The sequence below is a fragment of the Rhinolophus sinicus genome, chromosome 16, assembly GCF_057876585.1.
Source record: "Rhinolophus sinicus isolate RSI-liver-muscle chromosome 16, RSI-T2T, whole genome shotgun sequence".
Classification (NCBI taxonomy): domain Eukaryota; kingdom Metazoa; phylum Chordata; class Mammalia; order Chiroptera; family Rhinolophidae; genus Rhinolophus; species Rhinolophus sinicus.
Genome location: NC_142516.1, coordinates 65,662,090 through 65,683,050, shown reverse-complemented (window position 1 = coordinate 65,683,050; position 20,961 = coordinate 65,662,090). Strand labels below are relative to the sequence as shown.

Genomic DNA, 20,961 nt, shown 5'->3' with positions numbered 1-20,961 from the left:
TAAGTATTCAAAGTGAGCAGGGGTATTTTGAGGGGGATTAATGGCAATGTGTCTTTTACTGTAATAAATTTTTTTTCTTTTTTCCCCTTTCTTCTGCCTTCCTCCACCCGTCCCACTCCAGTTCAAGCCGTTGTTTCTCAGTCTAGTTGTGTAGGCCACAGCTTCCTGGCCCATGCTGGTGTTATGAGTTTTGCGCACCCCCCCCCCCCCCACCGCCCCGAGGTAGTCGGTCGCCAATCATCGGTCAGCCACTCACAGCAGCTCACAGCAGCTGTCGCCGGGAGCGGGCCGCTGGCCACTCACACTGGCTGCTGGTCACTCGCGCGGGCCATCTGCCACTTCTGGCAGCACACTGCACCTTATGCCAACCTCTGGCTGCCCAGCTCCAGGGAGAGCTGTTGTTCACAATCTTAGCGGTAGAGGGCGCAGCTCACTGGTCCATGTGGGAATCGAACCAGCGACCTCGGTGTTAGGAGAACGGCGCTGCAACCACCTGAGACACTGGGCCGGCCCAAATTTTTTTATTTAAACATTCACCGTATTTGTTGATCATACCTCATATAATCAATATAACATGTGAGATTTCATTCTAAATGATATTCCTTTAGTGATTCTTTTAACAGATCTTTTCTTCTGTCATTGCCAAATTATGTTAACCATGGACCCCGTGAGCCAACACGCTCAAACTCACAATAATGGCACCCAGGTATTGGCAGGTAAAATATGGTAGATCCCATACAAGGCACTTGTTAGAGACTTTAAACTTCCAACGTAAGACTAAGGAGATAGGTTATCCACATGGCACGTGAAAGGAAACAGACGTCAGAAGATTTTAACGTTACACAGCTAAGAAGTGCCAAAACAGAATGAAACCAGATCTGATGGCAATACCTGTTCTCTTTCTAGTCTCCATCTTTCTGCTTTAATTGCTTTCTTGAAAGAGCAAGTATGTGAAACATCTACATTATCTACGTGTGAGAAAAGACTTGGGAAACGTGACAGTATGCAGTTACACACTTCAGTAACAAATTAACCCAAGGCTTAGTACCCAAGTCACCCTTTTCTTTCTAGTGTTGTCTATGATACTTTACAAATCCAGACCATTGTGAATATTTTTGTACTCTGCTTTATAAACGACTATATTATAACCACTTTCTTAAGTTATTACCTCTAAACACATGGACTTTGACAGCCGTAGAGATTTTGACTAAGATGTCCCCTACACGTGACTTCCAGCCTCCCTCTCCCTTGGAATGATCACATTCATTCAGTCACTCAAAAAATACTGCCTGAGCAAGGCCGGGCCAGGCAGTGCTGTGGGCGTTAGGGATAGAGTGGCAAACAGGACAGATAGGATCTTTGCCTTCACATGGTTTACGTTCTAGATGGGAAGACACATAATACATATAGTGTCAGGTGCTAAAAAATGACGGGAAAAATGACAGGGGAGGGCAGGTCACGATTTTAGTCTATCTCTGTTATTTATTGGGTTGAACTACATGAAATTGCTGATCTTTGACCATTTCCAATTTACAAAACAGGCAACTTCATATGGTTCAATCTGATAGTTTCTTTTCATATGGAAAGAATAAAAAATGCTTCTGATGGACGAGACATTATAACAAATTCCTAAAAGGCCAAAGACACACAGAACTGTATTGAATAAACCTTCCTCTCATATCAGAAGAGGTAAGAGAGGTATTGGGTGTAGTAAGCTCAGAGATAACAGATGGGAAGGGCAAGATGACTGAGAGGTAGTCAGGGTGACTCGATGGGGAGACTCTGGCAGGAATCACCAAATGGCTTATATTCTGTGGCACTCTGGTTCAAGGTGCAGCGTGCACTCACCTGTCTCCATCCAGAGCACCCTGAGAGGTGGTTACTTCCACCAGGAATGGGGCGGGGGTGGGGAAGGCAGGATTTCCCCCCGCCACGCCCCCAACTTTCCCTTGTGATATCTTCTACTACTTCTAAAAGCATAAAGAGTCCAGGATCTTGGAAGCCTATTATTGTTTAATTTTTTGGATAAAGAAACATTATATATTACTTGTCTAATTAGATAACAAAAAATGCCTAGCTCCTACACCAACTATAGATCTTAGCATCATGAGAAGACAACCAGACATTCTGTGCCTCTTGATCTAATGCACAGGATTCTTGCCAAGAATTTGAACTTGGTTCTGATCAGGCCTCCAGAGCTAACCAGTGACTTATGGCAAAACACAGGAGACAGGGAACACACTAAGTGACACTTGAGGAAGCAATCAGTAAAATACAGCATGTGGGGAGACTACAGGACAAAAAATAGGGAAAAAAAGGGGATGGAAACTTCTGGACAAAAACTGATTAATGAGCTCATGTGTGTAATGAGTAGACCTCCTCTGGACCCTTATTTCAACAAACCAATTATTAATAAAAGGTTTGTAAGACAATAGGGAAAAGGACAGCATTGCCTAGAGACCTAATACTGAGGAATTATTAAGTAATTGGTGTTTTTTTTAAAGAACACTTCTCTTTTCAAGTTACAAACTGCAGTGAATTGCTAAATGCTGAAGCTGGGAATCAGGAACCTGAGAGTTCATGATTATTACTCTGTCTTGTATATGTGTAAGAACTCCCACAACGAAAGGCTTAAAACAAGTCTGTGGGCCTATTCCCCCATCTCTCCAGTCCCCACAAACTGTCCATTGAGCTGGGAAGGATCTTACAGGCGCCTAAAGCATCTTAGATGGCTGCTTACCTGTCGATGAACTGATCAATAATGACGATATCACCGGGCTGAATCTCTTCCCTCAAGGAACCACAAGCTGTGGTCACTATGACGTGTGTGCAACCCTCCTCTTTCAGAGCCCAAATGTTCGCCTGATAATTGACTTTTGATGGCATGATGGTATGCTGCCTCCCATGCCTATGGAAGAAGAGTAAACATGGTAGACGAGTGAGCAGCACATTTTAATACCATTAGAAAAGAGAACTAAGTTATAGCAGTGACTTCCAGTCCATCCCAAAGTGCTTTCATTGGCAGAGGAAGAATGAGGAGGCGGAGCAATCAGCTGCCAACTGTAAGGACAAACTATTTGATTTTAAAGTACAGGCAAGCTTTAAATTCTGTGTATTTATTTTCCTATCAAGAGCAAGTAATCAATTCCTTAGAATTCCCTCTCGAGGAAGATGTACTGTGTCTATTTTGTGGGTCCCCAAAACCCCAGAATCTGAGGCATCTGGTTTTATATGAACGATGACACGGAAAACAAGAGGTGCCAAATGAAGAAATGTTGCCACACAGCAGCCTACCCGTCTGTCTCCTCGTACCTGCCCCTAAAGAAAGGAGAGTCTGTGAGACGGATCCTTTCAGGAACTTTGCTTCACCTTTGTGCTTACACCTTATGTCTCCCTGTTTGGCCCCAGAAAGATGGCTGGCTAGTCAATGACCGGTAAGATTCCCCACGGGAGGGGAGGGCAACCCAAGCCAGACACAGCCGCGTGAGGACCATCTGGGGAACTCGTGGGGTCGATAGAGGTGGGCACCGCCCCCTCACTTTCCCCCGGCTAAGGAGAGCCTCTGCCTCTGTGGCTGCATTCCTTCCCACAACCTGCAGGGGAAGTGACTCAATGATGTGGTCTCCATTTATTTATATGCCTAAAGGTTTTGTCCCTTGGGGAAGTACATACATCCTGAGACTTACGGTTCCGCTGCCTGCAGGCAAGGGGACTGGCTTGAATCAGTCTCCTATTATAATGTATGAGAGTCACAGATCTTGAGATTGCCAAGCTTTACTGCCTTTACTTTCTCACCAAAGTAATAAAAGTTATGCGTAGGCCGATTCGGGGCTCAGTCCTTGAGGCTGGAGTCCCTTGGCCCCGCTTGCACTCTATTCTTGGCTACTGTCTTTCTTAACCCTGGCTGCCCTCCTCGCTCCCAACTCTCGTTGCACAGGACATGAGAAAGAAAAACACAAAATAGAAATAAATACCCAAGTTTACAGGTGAATTTCTCCATTCCTTTCTGCCTGGTCACTCAAGTACATTAATGAAATGTTTAAAATATTAGCATTCCCAGTTGTATATGGTGACATTAGCAAATTCTGTCTGAAAACTGATCCCCTCATGCATGATGACTGTTACGGGCTGAACTGTGTTGTGTCCCCTCCAAAATTCGTATGTTGAATTCCTAATCCCTAATACATCAGAATGTGACCATATTTGGAGATAGGGTATTTAATGAAGTAATTAAGTTAAAAGGAAGTCATTAAGGTGGGCCCTAATCCAGCATGAATGGTACCCTTGTAAGAAGAGAAGATCTGGATACAGACACACGGAGAGGGCAGAACATGAGGATACAGGGAGAAGATGGTCATCTACAAGCCAAAAGGAGAGGCCTAGAACAAAAGAAACCAATCCTGCTGACACCTTGCAGGTACGTGGATCTTAGAATTGCTTCCAACCAACAGCAAAGCACCGGGGCCACTCGCATGGTTAGGCTCCACCTGACACCACGCACTACAGAGACCCTCCCGCTAGCTTTAACGGAACAAGCCGCTACCATGGGAACTGCCCATGGCGAGGGCCACGTGGCAGGAAATGTAGATCGCCTCTGGGAGCTGGAGGCCTCAGTTCTATAACCACGAGGAACTGAATTCTGTCAGAGGAACTGAATTTTGTCAACAACAACATGAGCTTGGACGAGGACCTGGAACTCCAGGTGAAAATACGCCCGAGTCAACCTTGTGTGACCCCGACACAGGACCCAGCTAAGCTGTGCCCACAATGCTGACACCCAGAAACTGTGAGATCATGTGTGCTCTCTTAAGCTGCTAAATTTCTGGCCATTTGTTAGGCAGCAATAGAAAACTAACACATGTAGTTTAACTAATTTCTAATTATGTGATACAAATGATTTGCCCCCTCTGTAATATGGAACCACACTAGCCTTGTCAAGGACATAATGGTGTGGAAAACATAGGGAACCTACTTCAGGGACCATAAATCTAGAACCACAGTAATATTCCACAAGGGATCATGAATAAAGCAGATTTTGTTTATTTTGTTAATTCAAAGGGAAAAATAAAACACAGAAAAAACCATTTTGCAACTAGACTGAAGGAAACCAGAGTTTTAATTTTTGTCAAACTCATCTTATTTCTCATTGGCTTGTTCTAACCACTTTCTCAGCCTATGGGGGCGCAGGGTGGGGGAGGGGTGAGAGATCTAAGTCAGTATAACTTACCCCAAAACCCTAAATGGGAAATAAAGGTGACTAAGATGCTTTGGTTCCACCAACACATAAAACTCATACTTGCACCATTACTCTTTCCAGATTTTAAGTTAAATTTAAACTCTCCTTTAGCAGTAACATTCAAAAGGCTTAAAATACCTTACCTTGCAAGGAGGACGCAATCAACATTCTTTATCTTCCCCAAGATTAAGGCATCAGAAGGCTGCACATAATGAATAATGGTTATAACTCAGTGATTTGAAAATATAGATAAACAATTAAAAAGCTGCCATTTCAACTGTTCAACCACAAGAGGATTCATGGAAACTTGGGAGTCTGAAGATACACTTTAAAGAGTTAAAAGAGTCTAGATTTGATTGAGAATCAACAAATACGTACTGAGCCCTTCACAAGCACAGAGACTCACAGGACTCGGGAGGCTGCCTCAGATGTGTGGGTAGGCACATGTAGTGTGATCTATTTGTAGCAAGCGCATGAGGGGACTCTGATGGTAGACTGATCAAATACAGCTGTGCTGAGGTATTTCTGAGGTTCAAGAACAGGTGTGAGAGTGAAATGCAGAAAGGAAAGGAGGCCACTGTCATGGGAGTTAAGAACTCAGCACAGGAACTGGTTGTTGTGTTAACCAACTCTAAGAAGGCTATGGATGACCTGAGGTCATGGAGTGAAAGGTTCTGAGAAGCTCGGGGAATGAGAAAACATGAAGCTAAGAAGTACCAAGCTTATAGCAGGACTTGGAAGACATGAGGTCAATCTAAGGACTCGGCTGAAAACGTTTTTGGTTGGGATTGCCAGATGCAGAGGTCTTCACAGGAGAATCAAAGGAACTATAACATTTGCAAGTAGCACAGTGGAATTAGAAGGTAGACCCCTTACCCTAGCTGGGTGGTGACTCAGGGGCTGGGAGAACAAATAGCTGCTTTTTAATAGAAAAGCAGGAGTATCTTATTTCCAGTTCAGTTATACAATGGTCTTATGGATCCCCGAGAAATCCCCTTTGGGGACAGGGTTTACTTTGTATGACGTTTCCTCCCAGTGTGTCTCCTAAATTAGTATGGTATGACCTACCCACCCCAAATTAGAAGCTGATTTAAATGCAGAGACCTGAAGAGTCCAGTTTCTATGTCTGAAATAAGTATCTGGCTTCTAGGAATACAAATTGCAAAAACTATTTGCACATATTCAAAAGCCGTATTTTCAATACAGGGAAATCCTAGGCATCCATAGGGACACTGTCTCAGCTGGTGGGACCTAATGACAGGATTCCTGGCCCCTATCAGCCCTGGGCTGTCAAAACAAAAGCAATTTAAAAAAAAAAATTTTTTTAACATAAAAATGAAGCCAGCAAGGAGAAAGGAAAAGGCTAGTATGTCTCCATTAACTGAGTACTAACCTTGCCAAATGGAGTATCTACATATTTTTCAGTTCTTCCTTCTAAGATTTCTGGATCATCCAGGCCTGTTCCACCAATTATTCCAATCTAAGAGAGACAATAAAAAGATACCGTATGTGATCAGTTTTCATTAGAAACCAAGCCGCTATTTTAAGCAAATTTGCTTATTCTATATGCTCTTCTCCATTCCTGCTAAGCTCTAGTTATTTTTAAAAATCTGAAATTACTGAGAAACAATTATTCAACAGACATTTGAAAGTCTTCTATATTATAGGAACAACGAAAGCGTGAGTCACTTTCTTTGAACCATATCACATTTATTGCTGACAATTTTTGAATAGCAAAGTAGAACGGAAAGGTACTTCAATTAGCTCAAGCAGAAAACAAACCTAAAAATAGGCAAATGTGTTTGTACCGTGTTTCCCCGAAAATAAGACCTAGCCGGACCATCAGCTCTAATGCATCTTTTGGGGCAAAAATTAATATAAGACCTGGCCTTATCCAAAAGATGCATTAGAGCTGATGGTCCGGCTAGGTCTTATTTTGGGGGAAATGTGGTAGGAAGCACTTTCTAACCAATTTTACATTCTCTACTAAATGGGCTATAGAATAAAGAATATTCAAAAGACTGATGAGATAGAATATATTCTGTAGAGCCATTCTGTAATGATTTCTCATTACCCCATTTGATGAAGAAACAAGCAATTTTTCTTTCCTATGCCACTAAAATCACACAGCTATAAGGGATCACAAATAAAGGAGTCGGAAATAGCATGGATAGTTAGCCTCATGTATTCATATATCATGCAAATGTCATTCATATATACATACATATATATATAAACGTAAATAAATTAATTCAAAGGTAGTTCTAAATTACTTTAAGTTCCAGTGTTGTATTGCATTTTCCATGAAAACAAAACAAAACAGTTCTTGTCTTCCGGGACTAATCGGAGTTAAAGAAACTTGGTACTATCATCTAGACTTAATCTAATTTGATGACTAAGAAACACAAATGAGAACAATGACAAAGATAACGAAAACATTAACTAACCTGTTAACTAAAAATTAAATAACTGAAATTGTTAGAAAGGTTTCCCTGGGCTGATACTTGCTAAGGGAGAAATAGTATTTAAATGATCAGGGACAGGCAGCAGAGATGACACTTTACCAAGAAACCTAATGGAAAGTGACCTGAGCACTTTTTTTCAATGAAAAGCTTTCAATCTAGTGTCGCTTGAGTAAAATTTCCACTAAACGAAAGAAAGCAGTTCCTTGAGAAAAAATTCCAGAGTTAGGAATTAGCTGAACATCTGACTAAAATAATTTCCAGATCAGTTTAGCAAGTTGACTTATATTAGTATGTGGGAAAAGGGTTACTTCTCTGGCCCTAAGTTTTCTGGGGAAAAAAATCAAAACTGAAAATAAGGGCAAGTTAGTGAGCTTTAACTGAAGAACTGACCGTTAACATGATTTAGAACTTTAAAACGTGTCCCCACAACTTCCTCAAGTGGCTAAACCAGTTTTTGACGTTAGTGCCACCTTGTGGTATATTCTTGAAACAACAGCAGATTACATACTCTACCGCAACCCATTTCTCTCCTATCTTGTTACGACTTAACATCATAGGTAAAGATTAAGCAATATTAGTTTTCAAATCAACAGAAACGTTCACTTAAGTTAGAACATTTAAATCATGCCAGTTCAATAGAAATTTTTAAAAAGTCATACTGTCATATGCAATCCTAACTCTTCCTCTGCCTGACTTCTCCATTTTATCTTTCATTTCACATACTCTGAAGCACCACAGACCATAAGGGGCTAATAAACTGTGTGGCCCGGGTCATCACCCAAGACTACAGAACTGAAATGTTGATTCTGAAATTATTCTCAGCCTGTTCTAGAAATTCTGCCATTGATGAAAGATTCTTTTTCCCCCCTCTTATTACCATTTTTACTTGGCTGTTTCTAGGTGTTCCCTGGGCCATCGCATCTCACATGCTGGATTCAACACTGGATTGTCACACTCCTATACAGAACATGACTTCGTTTTGAAACCATGCTCTAGTTTAGCCCAGCATCACAGAAGTGGATAAGAAATGCTGACCAGGGATCCTGCTGAAGCTCTGTGCCCTTGAACCCACCTTCAGCAGCCCCAAGCTTCAGTCCACACCACCTGGCTGCATGATGACCCTGCATTCGGTAGCTGGTAACTCAGCCCTCAGCTACGAACATGTAATACAGGGCATGAAAGCAAGAGCTGCTACTGCTAGCCAGAAAAGCCAGGATGAGGTCTTGGCCCTGGAATTATCTGCAGTAGAGCCCATCCAGTCACCCAACTGGCTCTAGTTGTTTATGGAAACCTATATTTTGCAAGGGACACAAGACAAGTGTAGCAACTGAGCATTGTCACACCAGGGAGCTGAATTTCTTGCCATTTTCCTGTGGCGGCAGATGGAAGCCAGCAGTGCCAAGATAATGGCAATGTCGCCACCTGCTGGCTCCACAGCAAAGTATCACTAGGATGAAACTCCCAAGCAGTTCTTTTAGAGCCTTCGAATTCAACTCAAATCAGTACCTGCCTTGGTAATGCGATGGTAATAAAGTAACTGTGTCTGGGCACTTACATGTCACAGGCACTATGTTAGCTGCTTCAGCGGCCACACTTCATTTGACCTTCACAACTATCCTATATAGTATTACATAGGCCTTATATAGTATTACACCCATTTTACAAAATAGAAAAGAGAAAGCATAAAAATTATGAAATTTATCCAAGAGCAAATCATAATGAGAAAAGCTGGAATAGGAATCCAGGTCTTTCACACTCAACAACTATGATATATTACCAACCAATATCCCCTAGAGTTCTTTATAACATCCTATTAGAAAAGTCGTATTGTCTCCATGCTATGAGAAAACTGATGTGCAGAAAGGTCAAGTTCTGGACCAAGGTCACAGAGCAAGCATAGAAACAGTGACTCTTGGAGTCTAAGTGAACCACATCGGAGGAGCGGGCGGTGGGGAGTGGGGAGTGGGGAGGCTTTCTCTCCATCAGTTGACCTCATCTACACTCAGGAAGCAATGACAAAACCTTCCCAGGCTGCCTGGGCCAGAAGCATCAACCCTTAGTCCAGGCAATTCTACGCTGCTTAGAAAATATATTCGAACACTGAGATAGAATTTCTGAGTCAATTCTGCCCAGCCAGGACTTCTTTATTTTACAAGATAAAGTTCTGAATAGGGACCCCTGGTCAATCAAGGTCACTGCCAGATTTTAACAACTAGTAGTCCATCCCACGCTTTTCTTCTGACAGACCACCAACTCCATCTCTTTAAAAAGATGAGAGGGTTTGATCAGAAGGTCCAAGATGACGGATTAGGTAGACTCTGCCTACTGCATCCCAGGATCAAACCAAAATTATAAGTAAATTACAGAATAATCAACGTCAAGAATCATCTGAACACTAGCTGAACAGAACACCTATAACTAAGGACATAAAAGAGGCCACATCGAGACTGGTAGGAGGGGTGGAGACGTGAAACAGGCAGATCCCGAACCCACATAGTGGTCGAACACCAGGAGGGACACCTGGTGGTGATTTCCACGTGGCGGTGGACATCAGCAAGGACTGTGTCTGCCCATCCCAGTGGGGCACAGGGTGGCTGGAAACCCACACACCCTCTTACAGAGCCTGCACACAGACTCACTCGCTTGCAAACACTCACCTGGTCTCTGGTAAAGGGGCAGCAACTCGAGAGACCCCGAGATGTGTGGGGAAAGACTACGTTGTGTGGCTCTGAAGTGAGGGCTGGAGGGATAGGAGCCATTATTAAGCCTGGTGTAGATGGAGCTTGACACATGTGTAGCCTAAAGGAGGGCGCCATCTTTTCTGTGTGGAGCCCTTCCTCAAAGGGCCAAGTCTGGGATGGCATTGGTCTGACAGAATCTGCATATGCACACTGCCTAGGTGATGTCCCGGGGTCACCACCCCTGCAAAGCTGGTGCTGCATCACCTGGGATACTCTTGACTGCTGGGCTGCTGGCCCCGCCCCACAGGATGCAGAAATCTTTTTGCAGCGGCAGATGGCCTGGGATGGCCCAAGAAACATTTGGTGGTGGGCAGTGACCCAAGACCTGTGCCACAGCATCTCTTGGGGAAGTGCAGGCCTGAGACGAGAGGTGGATGGCCACAGTGTTCTCGGGGTGTTTTTGTGAGGTAATTACGGCCTGGTACTGGTGTGGGAGCCGAGACTGTGTAGCCTTATGCAGTATGTGTCCTGTATGGTCCAATGGCTCAGTCTCCCTAGTCTCCTGTGCGTGTGTTCTATGAAACACACCGCCCACAACCTTAGCTCCCTGGAACTTCACCCCTGCCCACCTAGAGCTGCATTGTCAGGGCACTCTTAGCACCTGGGTGGCCAGCCCCAACCACGAGTCACGGAAGCCTTTTATAGCAGCAGAAGGCCCATGACAGCCTGGGGAGCTCTCAATGGTGAACAGTGACCCAAAACTTACACCACAGCCACTCTTGGGCAGCTCTTAGGGATTTGAGAGCCTGAGGAAAGCAGTGGCTGAACTGCAATGTTCTAAGGGGATTTTGCAAAGTGGTCACAGGCCAGGCACGGCCCTGAGGCGAGCGGTGGCTGCCTGTAGTGTTACCAGGAGTCCATGCGAAGTGGTAACAGGCCAGGCACTGGCACAAGAATTGAATCTGCATTAACTTTGTGAAAAGCCAGCAGCCACAAGTCTTGAGCCCCGGGACTCCACCCCACCCAGCTAGTGCTGTGTCACCGAGGGTACTCAACATCAGGTCAACCAGCCCGGCCTGCAAACCTAGTGAGGCTCTTTCAAAGGCTGAGCCTTATGAGCAATCAGCGGATGGCAAATAGCCCTAGGGGGCGCAGGGCCTTTTGCTAAGCTGCCCCAGGCCCAATACTGGTGGCATCTGGCCTTGCTCACAGCAAGGCCACCCCCCACACCTCCAGGTCCAGCACAGGCACATATAGCTTTGTGGTTCTTAGCAGCTACCCATGGGCCAGGCACAGGCAAGGCTGAAACTGGACAGTATGGGAGGCTCTCCGAAGAGACTCCAGAAACAATGCACCCAGGGGCCAGCTTCACATCACACCAGAGCACTACATGGTTAGCCCCCCAAGCAGCACACCCAAAGGGGGGGGTCTCAACAGGCACAAGAGCCCACAGGGGCAAATCCTCCTCTGAGGCGTCAGCCCCCAGACAGCAGCTCATACATTATGGGTGTAGCCAATCCTCACGCCAGTCAGACTGGGAGGCAATCCTACCCACAGATGTGCCCAAAGTAATCAAGGCTCAACTACAACAGAAGAATACACACAACACACACAAGGGACACTCATAGAACACACGCACAGGAGACTAGGGAGACTGAGCCATTGGACCATACAGGACACATACTGCATAAGGCCACCCAGCAAAGACTGAGAGACACAGGAAATCTACCTAATACACAGAAGCCAACACAGAGAGGCAGCCAGAATGAGGAAACAAAGAAACATGTTCCAAATAAAAGAACAGGAGAAACCTCCAGAAATCAAACTAAATGAAATGGTGGCAACCAACCTACCAGAGACAGGCTTTAAAACACTGGTTATAAGAATGCTTTAGGAACTTAGTGAGAATTTCAACAAAGAGATAGTAAGTATAAAGAAAGACATAGAAACCATAAAAAAGAACAAGTCAGAAATAAAGAATACACTAGAAGGAATCAACAGCAGATTAGATGAAGCACAGAATCAAATCAGCAATTTAGAAAACAAGATAGCAGAAAACACCCAATCAGAACAACAAAAAGAAAGAATAAAAAAATACTACTAATAAAGATAGTTTAGGGGAAAAGAGTTTAACAACATTCACATCACAGGAGTATCAGAAGAAAAGAAAGAGCAAGGGATTGAGAACCTGTTTGAAAAAATAATGACTGAAAACTCTCCTAACCTGGGAAAGGAAATAGACATACAAGTCCAGGAAGCACAGAGAGTCCCAAACAAGATGAACCCAAACAGGCCCACACCAAGACACATCATAATTAAAAAGGCAAACGTTAAAGACAAACAGAGAATCCTAAAAGCAGAAAGAGAAAGACAACTAGTTACCTACAAGGGAACTCCTATAAGACTATCAGCTGATTTTTCAATGGAAATTTTGCAGGCAAGAATGTGGTGGCAGAAAATATTCAAAGTAATGAAAATAAGGGCCTACAACCAAGACTGCTCTACCCAGCAAGGCTATTATGTAAAATTGAAGGAGAGATAAAGAGCTTTCCAGACAAGGAAAAGCTAAAGGAACTCATTACCACACCAACCCAGTATTACAAGAAATGTTAAGAGGACTCCTTTAAGTAGAAGAAAGGAGAAAACAAACAAACAAATGAAGATCAAAAATATGAATAATAAAATGGCAATAGCTATGTACCTATCAATAATCACTTTAAATGTAAATGAATTAAATGCTCCAATGAAAAAACATAGGGTAGATGAATGGATAAGAAAATGAGATCAGTGCATATGCTGTCTAAAAAAGACCCACTCCAGATCGAAAAACACACACACTGAAAGTAAGGGGATGGAAAAATATATTTCACGCAAATGTAAATGAGAAAAAAAGCTGGAGTAGCAACACTTGTATCAGACAAAATAAAATTTTAAATGGAGACTATAATAAGAGGCAAAGAAGTACATTACATAATAATAAAGCAATCAATCCAACAAGATATCACCGTAGCAAATATTTATGCACCCAACATAGAAATACCTAAATATATAAAGCAAATATTGATTGACATAAAGGCAGAGATCAACAGTAATACAATCATAGTGGGGGACTTTAACACTGCACTGACATCAATAACAGATCTTCCAGACAGAAAATCAAAATGAAAACAGAGGGCTTAAAGGACACACTAGACCAAATGGATTTAATTGAAATTTTTAGAGCATTTCACCCCATTCTTTTCAAGTGCGCACAGAACATTTTCCAAGATAGTCCACATGTTAGGCCACAAAACAAGTCTCAATAAATTTAAGAAGACTGAATCACATCAAGTGTCTTCTCTGGTAACAATGGCATGAAACTAGAAATCAATTACAAGAAAAGAAACAAAAACACACAAACACATGGAGACTACCTAACATGCTACTAAATAATGAATGGATCAACAATGATATCAAGGAAGAAATCAAAAGATACCCTGACACAAACAAAAATGAAAACACAACAACCCCAAATCTATGGGACACAGCAAAAGCAGTCCTCAGAGGGAAATTCATAGCAATGCAGGCCTACCTAAAGAAACAAGAAAAATCTCAAACAAATAGTCTAACTTTACACGTAAGGGAACTGGGAAAAAAAAAAAAAGAAAACAAAGCCCAAAGTGAGTACAAAGAAGGAAATAATAAAGATCACAGTGGAAATAAACAAAATACTGACTAAAAAAAAAAAAAAAAAAAGAAAGAAAAACAGATCAATGAAACCAAGAGCTGGTTTCTCAAAAAGGTAAACAAAATTGACAAACCTTTAACCAGACTCATCAAAGAAAAAGAGAGGACCCAAATAAAATAATATCAGAAATGGAAAAAGAGTGACAATACACACTACACAAATACAAAAAATTTTAAGAAAATACTATGAACAACTATACGCCAACAAATTAGACAATCTGGAAGAAATGGAAAAATTCCTAGAAGCATACAATTTTCCAAGGCTGAATCAAGAAGAAACAGAAACTCTGTACAGACCAATTACTACTAATGAAATTGAATCAGTAATCAACAGGCTCCCAACAAACAAAAATCCTGGGCCAGATGGCTTCACAGTTGAATTTCACCAAACATTCAAAGAATTTACACCTATTCTCCTCTAACTATTCCAAGAAACCCAAAACAGAAAGTCTCATAGATACAGTGAACGGTTGCTAGATGGGAGGGGGGGATGAGTGAGAAAGGTGAAGGGATTAGGAAGTACAAACTGGTAGTCACAAAACAGTCACGGGATGTGAAATACAATATCGGGAATACAGTTAATAATGTTGTAAAGACTATGTAGGTTGTCAGATTGGTATAGGACTTATCAGGGGGATTACTTCATAGATTATATAAATGCCTAACCACTGCACTGTACACCTGAAACTAATACAAAATAAGATTGAATGTCAACTGTAATTTAAAAAATATATACCGGGGTGCCCAAAAATATGTATACACATTTTAAGAGATAGAGATGTTAACACTTTGGTCAACATTGCTCAAGCGGTTCGTCATAATCAGAAGTGTCTGGACGCTGATGGTAACCACTTTGAGCACCTCTTGGAATTTCAGAAGTCCAACATGACTTGTATTCATCATTTTTTATCAGTATATATTAATACAGTTTTTTCCTTTCTTAAAATGTGTATACATTTTTTTGGAATCCTCTGTATATATACTCGTATATATATATAGTCACAGGATGTAAAGTACAGTATAGTGAATATAGGCAGTGGTACTGTAATAGCTATGTATGGTGTCAGGTGGGTAGTAGACTTGTTGGGGTTATCACTTTGTGAGGGGTGTAAATGTCTAATCATTACGTTGTTTTGTACACCTCAAACTAATAAAAATAAAATTAAAAATCTCTTTAAAAAAAGATGAGGGTTTGAGTTTCTGAGGCTGTGAAATTATTTTATCTAAATGTTCGCATACCTGGGCAGAATGGTTACTTCCAGCAATGATGAATGGGCTCATACTAACCCCTACCCTGTCTATTTCTCCTGGTACCTGGACCCAGATTTCACATACCCCACTTGGTTTCAAGAACCACTCCTCATCACTTTGAGGCCTGGACACACTGCCCTAAGGAACTTAGCAAGCCACGATGGTGTTCTCAAAGCACCACAACCCCAAGCAGTTGAGACTCAGTCCTGCCAAGGAGATGAGCTGCCTCTGAGGGCTTCAAGCTCATGATGAGGAAAGAGCCAGAGCTCGAGCTGGCACAATCCCTGATCTGGGCATTTCAGTCCTTCAGCTCTGGCTGCTACTGACAAGTTTGGCAAACACAGCAGACAGAAGGTCTCATTAGGCTGCCCTAGCTTTGAGGACTCCCAGAGCCTTACAAAATCCCAGAAGTCCAATTGTATGGGGAGAGAGTGGCCAATTGTCTCAGTCTGGGAGGTCTGTTCCAAATCTGCAATATGGTCCATTAACCTAGCTGGTTGCTTCATCTCTGACAAGATATCCCCTCTGTAAGCTACCCTTGTGGGTGATGGTTATGGGCTCAACTGTGTCCCCCAAATCAGTATGCTGAAGTCCTAACTCCTAATACCTCACAATGTGACTATTTTTGGAAACAGGCTCTTTGAAGAGGTAAAGTTAAATGAGATCTTTGGCGGCAGTGGGGGTGGGGCAATGGGTTGGGATGGGGTAGGGGGTTATCCATTATGACTGGTGAGCTTATAAGGACTAGGACCGATATGCATAAGGAAGACCTTGTAAAGACACAGTTAGAGGACAGCCATCTTCAAGCCAAAGAGAGAGGCCTCAGATGAAATCAACCCTGCTGACACCTTCACCTTGGACTTCCAACCTCCAGAAATGTGAGGAAATAAATTTCTGCTGCTTGAGCCACCCAGTCTGTGGTCCTTTGTTCTGGCAGCCCTAGCAAACTAGTAAGGAACAACATATTTTGGTCAGAAATAACTGAGGGCTCAGAACATCCATGGTTTTTATTTAACCAACTTCCCCTTGCAAAGTCGAGATATTACCCTCTTGAAGATAGCAGTTTACCTCCTGAAATGGTCAATTCTTTTTTGAGGATTTTCCTCAAAACTTATTGTATTCTCTACAGCTCTCCTTCACTTGAGGAACAGCAGGATCCATCCTAGCGTGCTTCCTGGGTCAGCTGCTGGATAGGAGACTCACTCAGGGAGCTTTCAGTGTCAAAGCCCAGGTCCCAGACTCCAGAGATTCTAATGAACTGGGCAAGGCAGAGTTTGTTTACTTAAAGCTCCTCAGGTGGTAAGTTCTAATGTGCAGCCAGAACTGAGCACCCCCACTCTAGGACCTTGACCATGAAATTCTAAAAACTGGGCTAGCTGAGTGTCATAGGCTGAATAATGGATCCTGAATGAGGTCCTATCTTTGTCCTAATTCCCAGAACCTGTGACTGTTCCTTGCTGTGATTAAGGATTTGGGGATTATCCTGGATTATCTAGGCAAGCCCTAAATGTAATCACAATGGTCCTTAGAGATGATGAAATCAGGAAGAAGGTGATGGGATGATGGAAGCAGAGGGAGAAAAGGCTATGATGCAGGCTGTACGCCAAGGAATGTCGGCGACCTCTAGAAGCTGGAAAAGGTAAGGGCACAGAATCAGAATCTTCCTTAGATCCTCCAAGAGGACCTGCCCCGCCCTACTGACACCTTGATTTTAGCCCCATAGGACCCATTCTGGCCTTCTGACCTCCAGACTGTAAGAGAATTCATGTGTGTTTTGAGCCATCTAGTGTGTGGTAATCTTTACAGCAGCCACAGGCAACTTGTACGCTGACTCACATGAAAAGCTGTTAAAATGCAGACGCCCAGCCTTTTCAAAGCTCCCTGGGTCAATGGTTGTCACATGTCAGTGGACATCTAAATAGACTGAGGCTTCTTTAAACCCAGATTGATTCAGAAGGAATGGGGTGGGGCCCAAGAACTTGCATTTCTAGCAAATTCTCAGGTGGGCACAGAGGCATCCTATGCTTTGAGAACCACTGTTTTGGAGGCTTCCTAAGCACAGACTACAATACCATAATTATAATCACAGCTAAGGTTCTAGAGTCCACCGCACACAAAAATTTATAATATACCTGCTTCCTCATCTGTACTGGAAGGCATACCTCTTTTTTTTTTTTTTTAACAAATTGAAGGTAAGACCCTTCACCAGTGGTACCTGGGAGCAAACCCGTATTATCTCTGAGGTACACCTGTATAAGGTTAAGATTTCCCCTTAATCCATAGAATTATGAGACTCAAATGAAATAATGTATTAGTATCTGTTGTTGTTCCCCTACACCTTCTCACCGTCACAAAAGCAAACAAAATCAAAATATATAAACTTCCTCAAAGCAAGAACAACAAAAGCCCCCTTGCCTCCTGGTTTTTTTCTGTTGGTCAGGACACAAACCTGGCTCCTCCTTTATCTCCTCATCAGGCAGTCTGTTTCAGGGATTTGGGCCCAGGGTCCCTCAATCAACTGTGAACCAGCTCTCCTGGGGGTGTCTGGAAACCCACGGAGACATTTCTGGCTGCCACAATGACTGGAGGCAGTGCTACTGGTATTTCATGGGGAGGAGCCAAGGATACACTACATGAGTTCATCCTGCAATGCTCAGGACTGTCCTACAAAAGGAAGTGTCCTGCCCAAAATGTCATTGTATCCCCAGGCAAAAAATGCTTGTTGGTCATTTCCAATTGGGGCCTGTGGGTTGTCCCCCAGTTTCTGAGGGTCACTCAAGGAATTTTGGTCTGAAGGCCTTTGCCGGCTATACTCATACAGCCAGGAGAGCTTAAGAGGCCTATTCTCCATAGTCTAGACTCCATGAGACCCATTCCCCTTATACCATTCTGTTGATAGCCCACTACCCACCTACAGTGGGACCATATCCCCTCCCTGTCATAGCAACCATGGTTAACAGACTTATTTATTTCCCCCACAGCAAAAGCTGGGAAGCTGCCTGGGGGAGCCACAGCCCATTGAAGGAGGCCTCCACAACGCCCTGTCTGAATGCCAAAGACCTCTTTAGCCCTCTGTGCGGTTAAGCATACCACCTGCCCATGGCTGATGCGGAGGTCCTCCCAAACAACAGCTGTTATTAGTACCATAGGAATGTCCAGCAGGCACAGGGAGGTAGCCTGCTTTATGCACTCACTCCCCACTCCCTCTGCCTTAAGGCTGCACATGATCTCTTTACTCACATAATAAAACAGAGCACAGAAACCACATGTCAGATTCAGAAATGCCTCCTAACATCTAGCTGATGGATTGCCAGGCTCCAGGCCCAATTCTATCACCATCTAGGGCAAACTGTAATGCTGGACACCTCAGTTGACCTTTCTGGGACTCAGCTTTATGCCCACGAAATGGGGTTTGTGTGGCTATCTGGTCTTCAAGAACATTCCAGCTCTACATTCCATAATCTGGGGACAGGATATGGTTTATTAGCCAATTTTGCTGTGGATACTAGCACTTCGCGTTTTCCATGCAGGATGTTGCCTCTGCAGTTTGGGAAATTTGGTGTTGGCATCATGGATTCTCAACCGCAAAGATGTTACCTTTCTAACCTCAAACACAGAAAAGAGCAGGCAGGCCTAGCACTGTTTGTACTTCTTAATTTTATATCCAGCAGCTCACCAAGGCCAAAAATAAACATCCTTCAATATTTATATCAGGGCTCTAATCAGTGCCCATTGTGTACTTTAATGCACTGCATTAATTTTACAGGGAAAATGTTGCAGGAAGAATGTTGAACCAGATTAAAATTAGGATGCTTTAAATACTATTCCTCTCTGTTTTTAATATTTTAAGTGTATGCCTGTAAGGGAAAGGTGATAGCTTCCTGTTTGCCCACTGAAAGCCATGGCCTAATGATACCTATCGTCATAATTTAATTGTTGGAGAAAAAGATATTCAAAATTAATCACAGCTGCCCCACTTATAAGCACTACCATTTAATAAGTTTCAACCATGTGCTAGACAGACAATACAATTCTAAACGTCTCACAAACCATGCAGTAAAACCCCCACTTTATAGATGGGCACCTAAGGAACTCGTTCACTTTGCACAGCTTCATAAAAACTTCCTGCTGTGTTCTCCATGACTGGTAAGAGGCAGTCATTCTATAAATATTTTTGAAAGCAAGGTTCTTTTCAAAATGGCAAAAGGAGTTTCATACCTAAGTGTGATTGCAACACTCCCCACCCCACTCCCTTTCATAATTGTCTCATTAAAAGCTGCAAGGGCCTGGTTGATTACACGCTGACAGTAGAGATTTGCCTTTTCCCTGGAGAAATGAACACAAAGCAAGGAACCCAGAGTTACTTAGATAAGGCGGCGGGCCTCCCTATCCTAACGGGCCAAGAATTCGAAAGTCAAACAAGTTAACTGATTTCTTAGCCAATCATGAAGAGCCCAGAAGAGATCTTAAGTTTTATCAATTTTTCCTTATGCACTGTAATTCTACACTCTCCCGACACACCAACCAAGAAATAAGTGTTTAAAAGCCACGGGGAAACTCGCTGCACCCTTCACAACTCATGCTCTCTTCTGGCTAAAGATTCTACCGCATAATGACCTCTTGCACAGAGACTTCAGTAGCCCGAGAGCACATGGAAACTGATTTCTAACTTTCAAGGCTGCCAACAAATCACTTTTAAGGCCAGAGGCCCCAAACAGGGAGCTGCTCTGTACTTCATTTCAGTTTGCAAAAAAAGTCTCAGAACCTCCGAAGCACTGCGCTGCAAGGGAAAACTTCAGGGGAAGGCCTAGGTTTGGAAGAGGAAAAAAAAGCCGGAAGCTTGCAAAAGAACAAACACGCAGTTCTCCCACGTGGGCCGCGGTCAGTGAACCGAGTCAGAGCGGAAGCATGAGTCCCGCAGGTCACCCTGAGACGGTCTCACCAGCGGCAGGCACACCGCCGGATGCGTCTCCCCGGAAAAAAGTGGAGCTCCAGCTACCTGCGCAGCGCCGGCCCACTGCCCCTCTCAAAAGGGGCACATTGCCCACGCCACGCGCGGTGCGGATGCAGCAGAGACCAAAGGTGAAGCGCACGTTGGCCAGCGTTCCCTCTCCCCCTGCTCCCCGCCCCCGGGCGAACCTGCCTGGGTGCGGAGTCTTAGACTCATGCCGCCGCGGCGTGGGAGCACAAGCAGGGCGCTCAGCCCCGAGGCGCGGTCTCCCGGGACAGGAGCCAGAGAGCACTGTGCAGGGCTGACCGCAGCCGCCAGGACCGCTAATCTCACCTTCACGGCCGTGGGGGTGGCACCTGAAGCCATATCTGCGCTGGGAGAAGGCTGCAGAGGCTGACGCGCAGGATAAGAAGCAGAGCGGGTTCTAGCGCCAAGCGCGGGACGGAGCAGTGCGGTCTCGGGCGGCTCTGGCTCCTCCTCTTCCTCTTCGGGACAGCTGGATTGGCTGCTAGTGTGGAATCTCCCCCCACTACCCCCCTCCTCAATTCGAGGTTCCCGCGGCCCGCCCCTTTTGCAGACCTTTCCGGTTTTCCGTTTTTTGTTTTTCTCCACCCACAGCTGTAGCTAACGGGTTCATGATAATGATGACAA

At 43.8% G+C, this 20,961-nt stretch overlaps 1 protein-coding gene across 1 annotated transcript in view; it reads right to left on the bottom strand.

The window, feature by feature from the left end:
* The window catches only part of MTAP (methylthioadenosine phosphorylase), a 49,950-nt gene extending 29,097 nt beyond the window's left edge, over window positions 1-20,853 (bottom strand). The window contains exons 1-4 of the mRNA XM_019715068.3: window positions 20,644-20,853; window positions 6,630-6,716; window positions 5,380-5,438; window positions 2,741-2,908 (exon numbers count right to left, since the gene is read on the bottom strand). Coding sequence (XP_019570627.1) covers window positions 2,741-2,908; window positions 5,380-5,438; window positions 6,630-6,716; window positions 20,644-20,676 — 347 coding nt within the window. The 5' untranslated portion in view covers window positions 20,677-20,853. The remainder of the gene's footprint in view (window positions 1-2,740; window positions 2,909-5,379; window positions 5,439-6,629; window positions 6,717-20,643) is intronic.
* Between the last annotated feature and the right edge of the window lie 108 nt (window positions 20,854-20,961).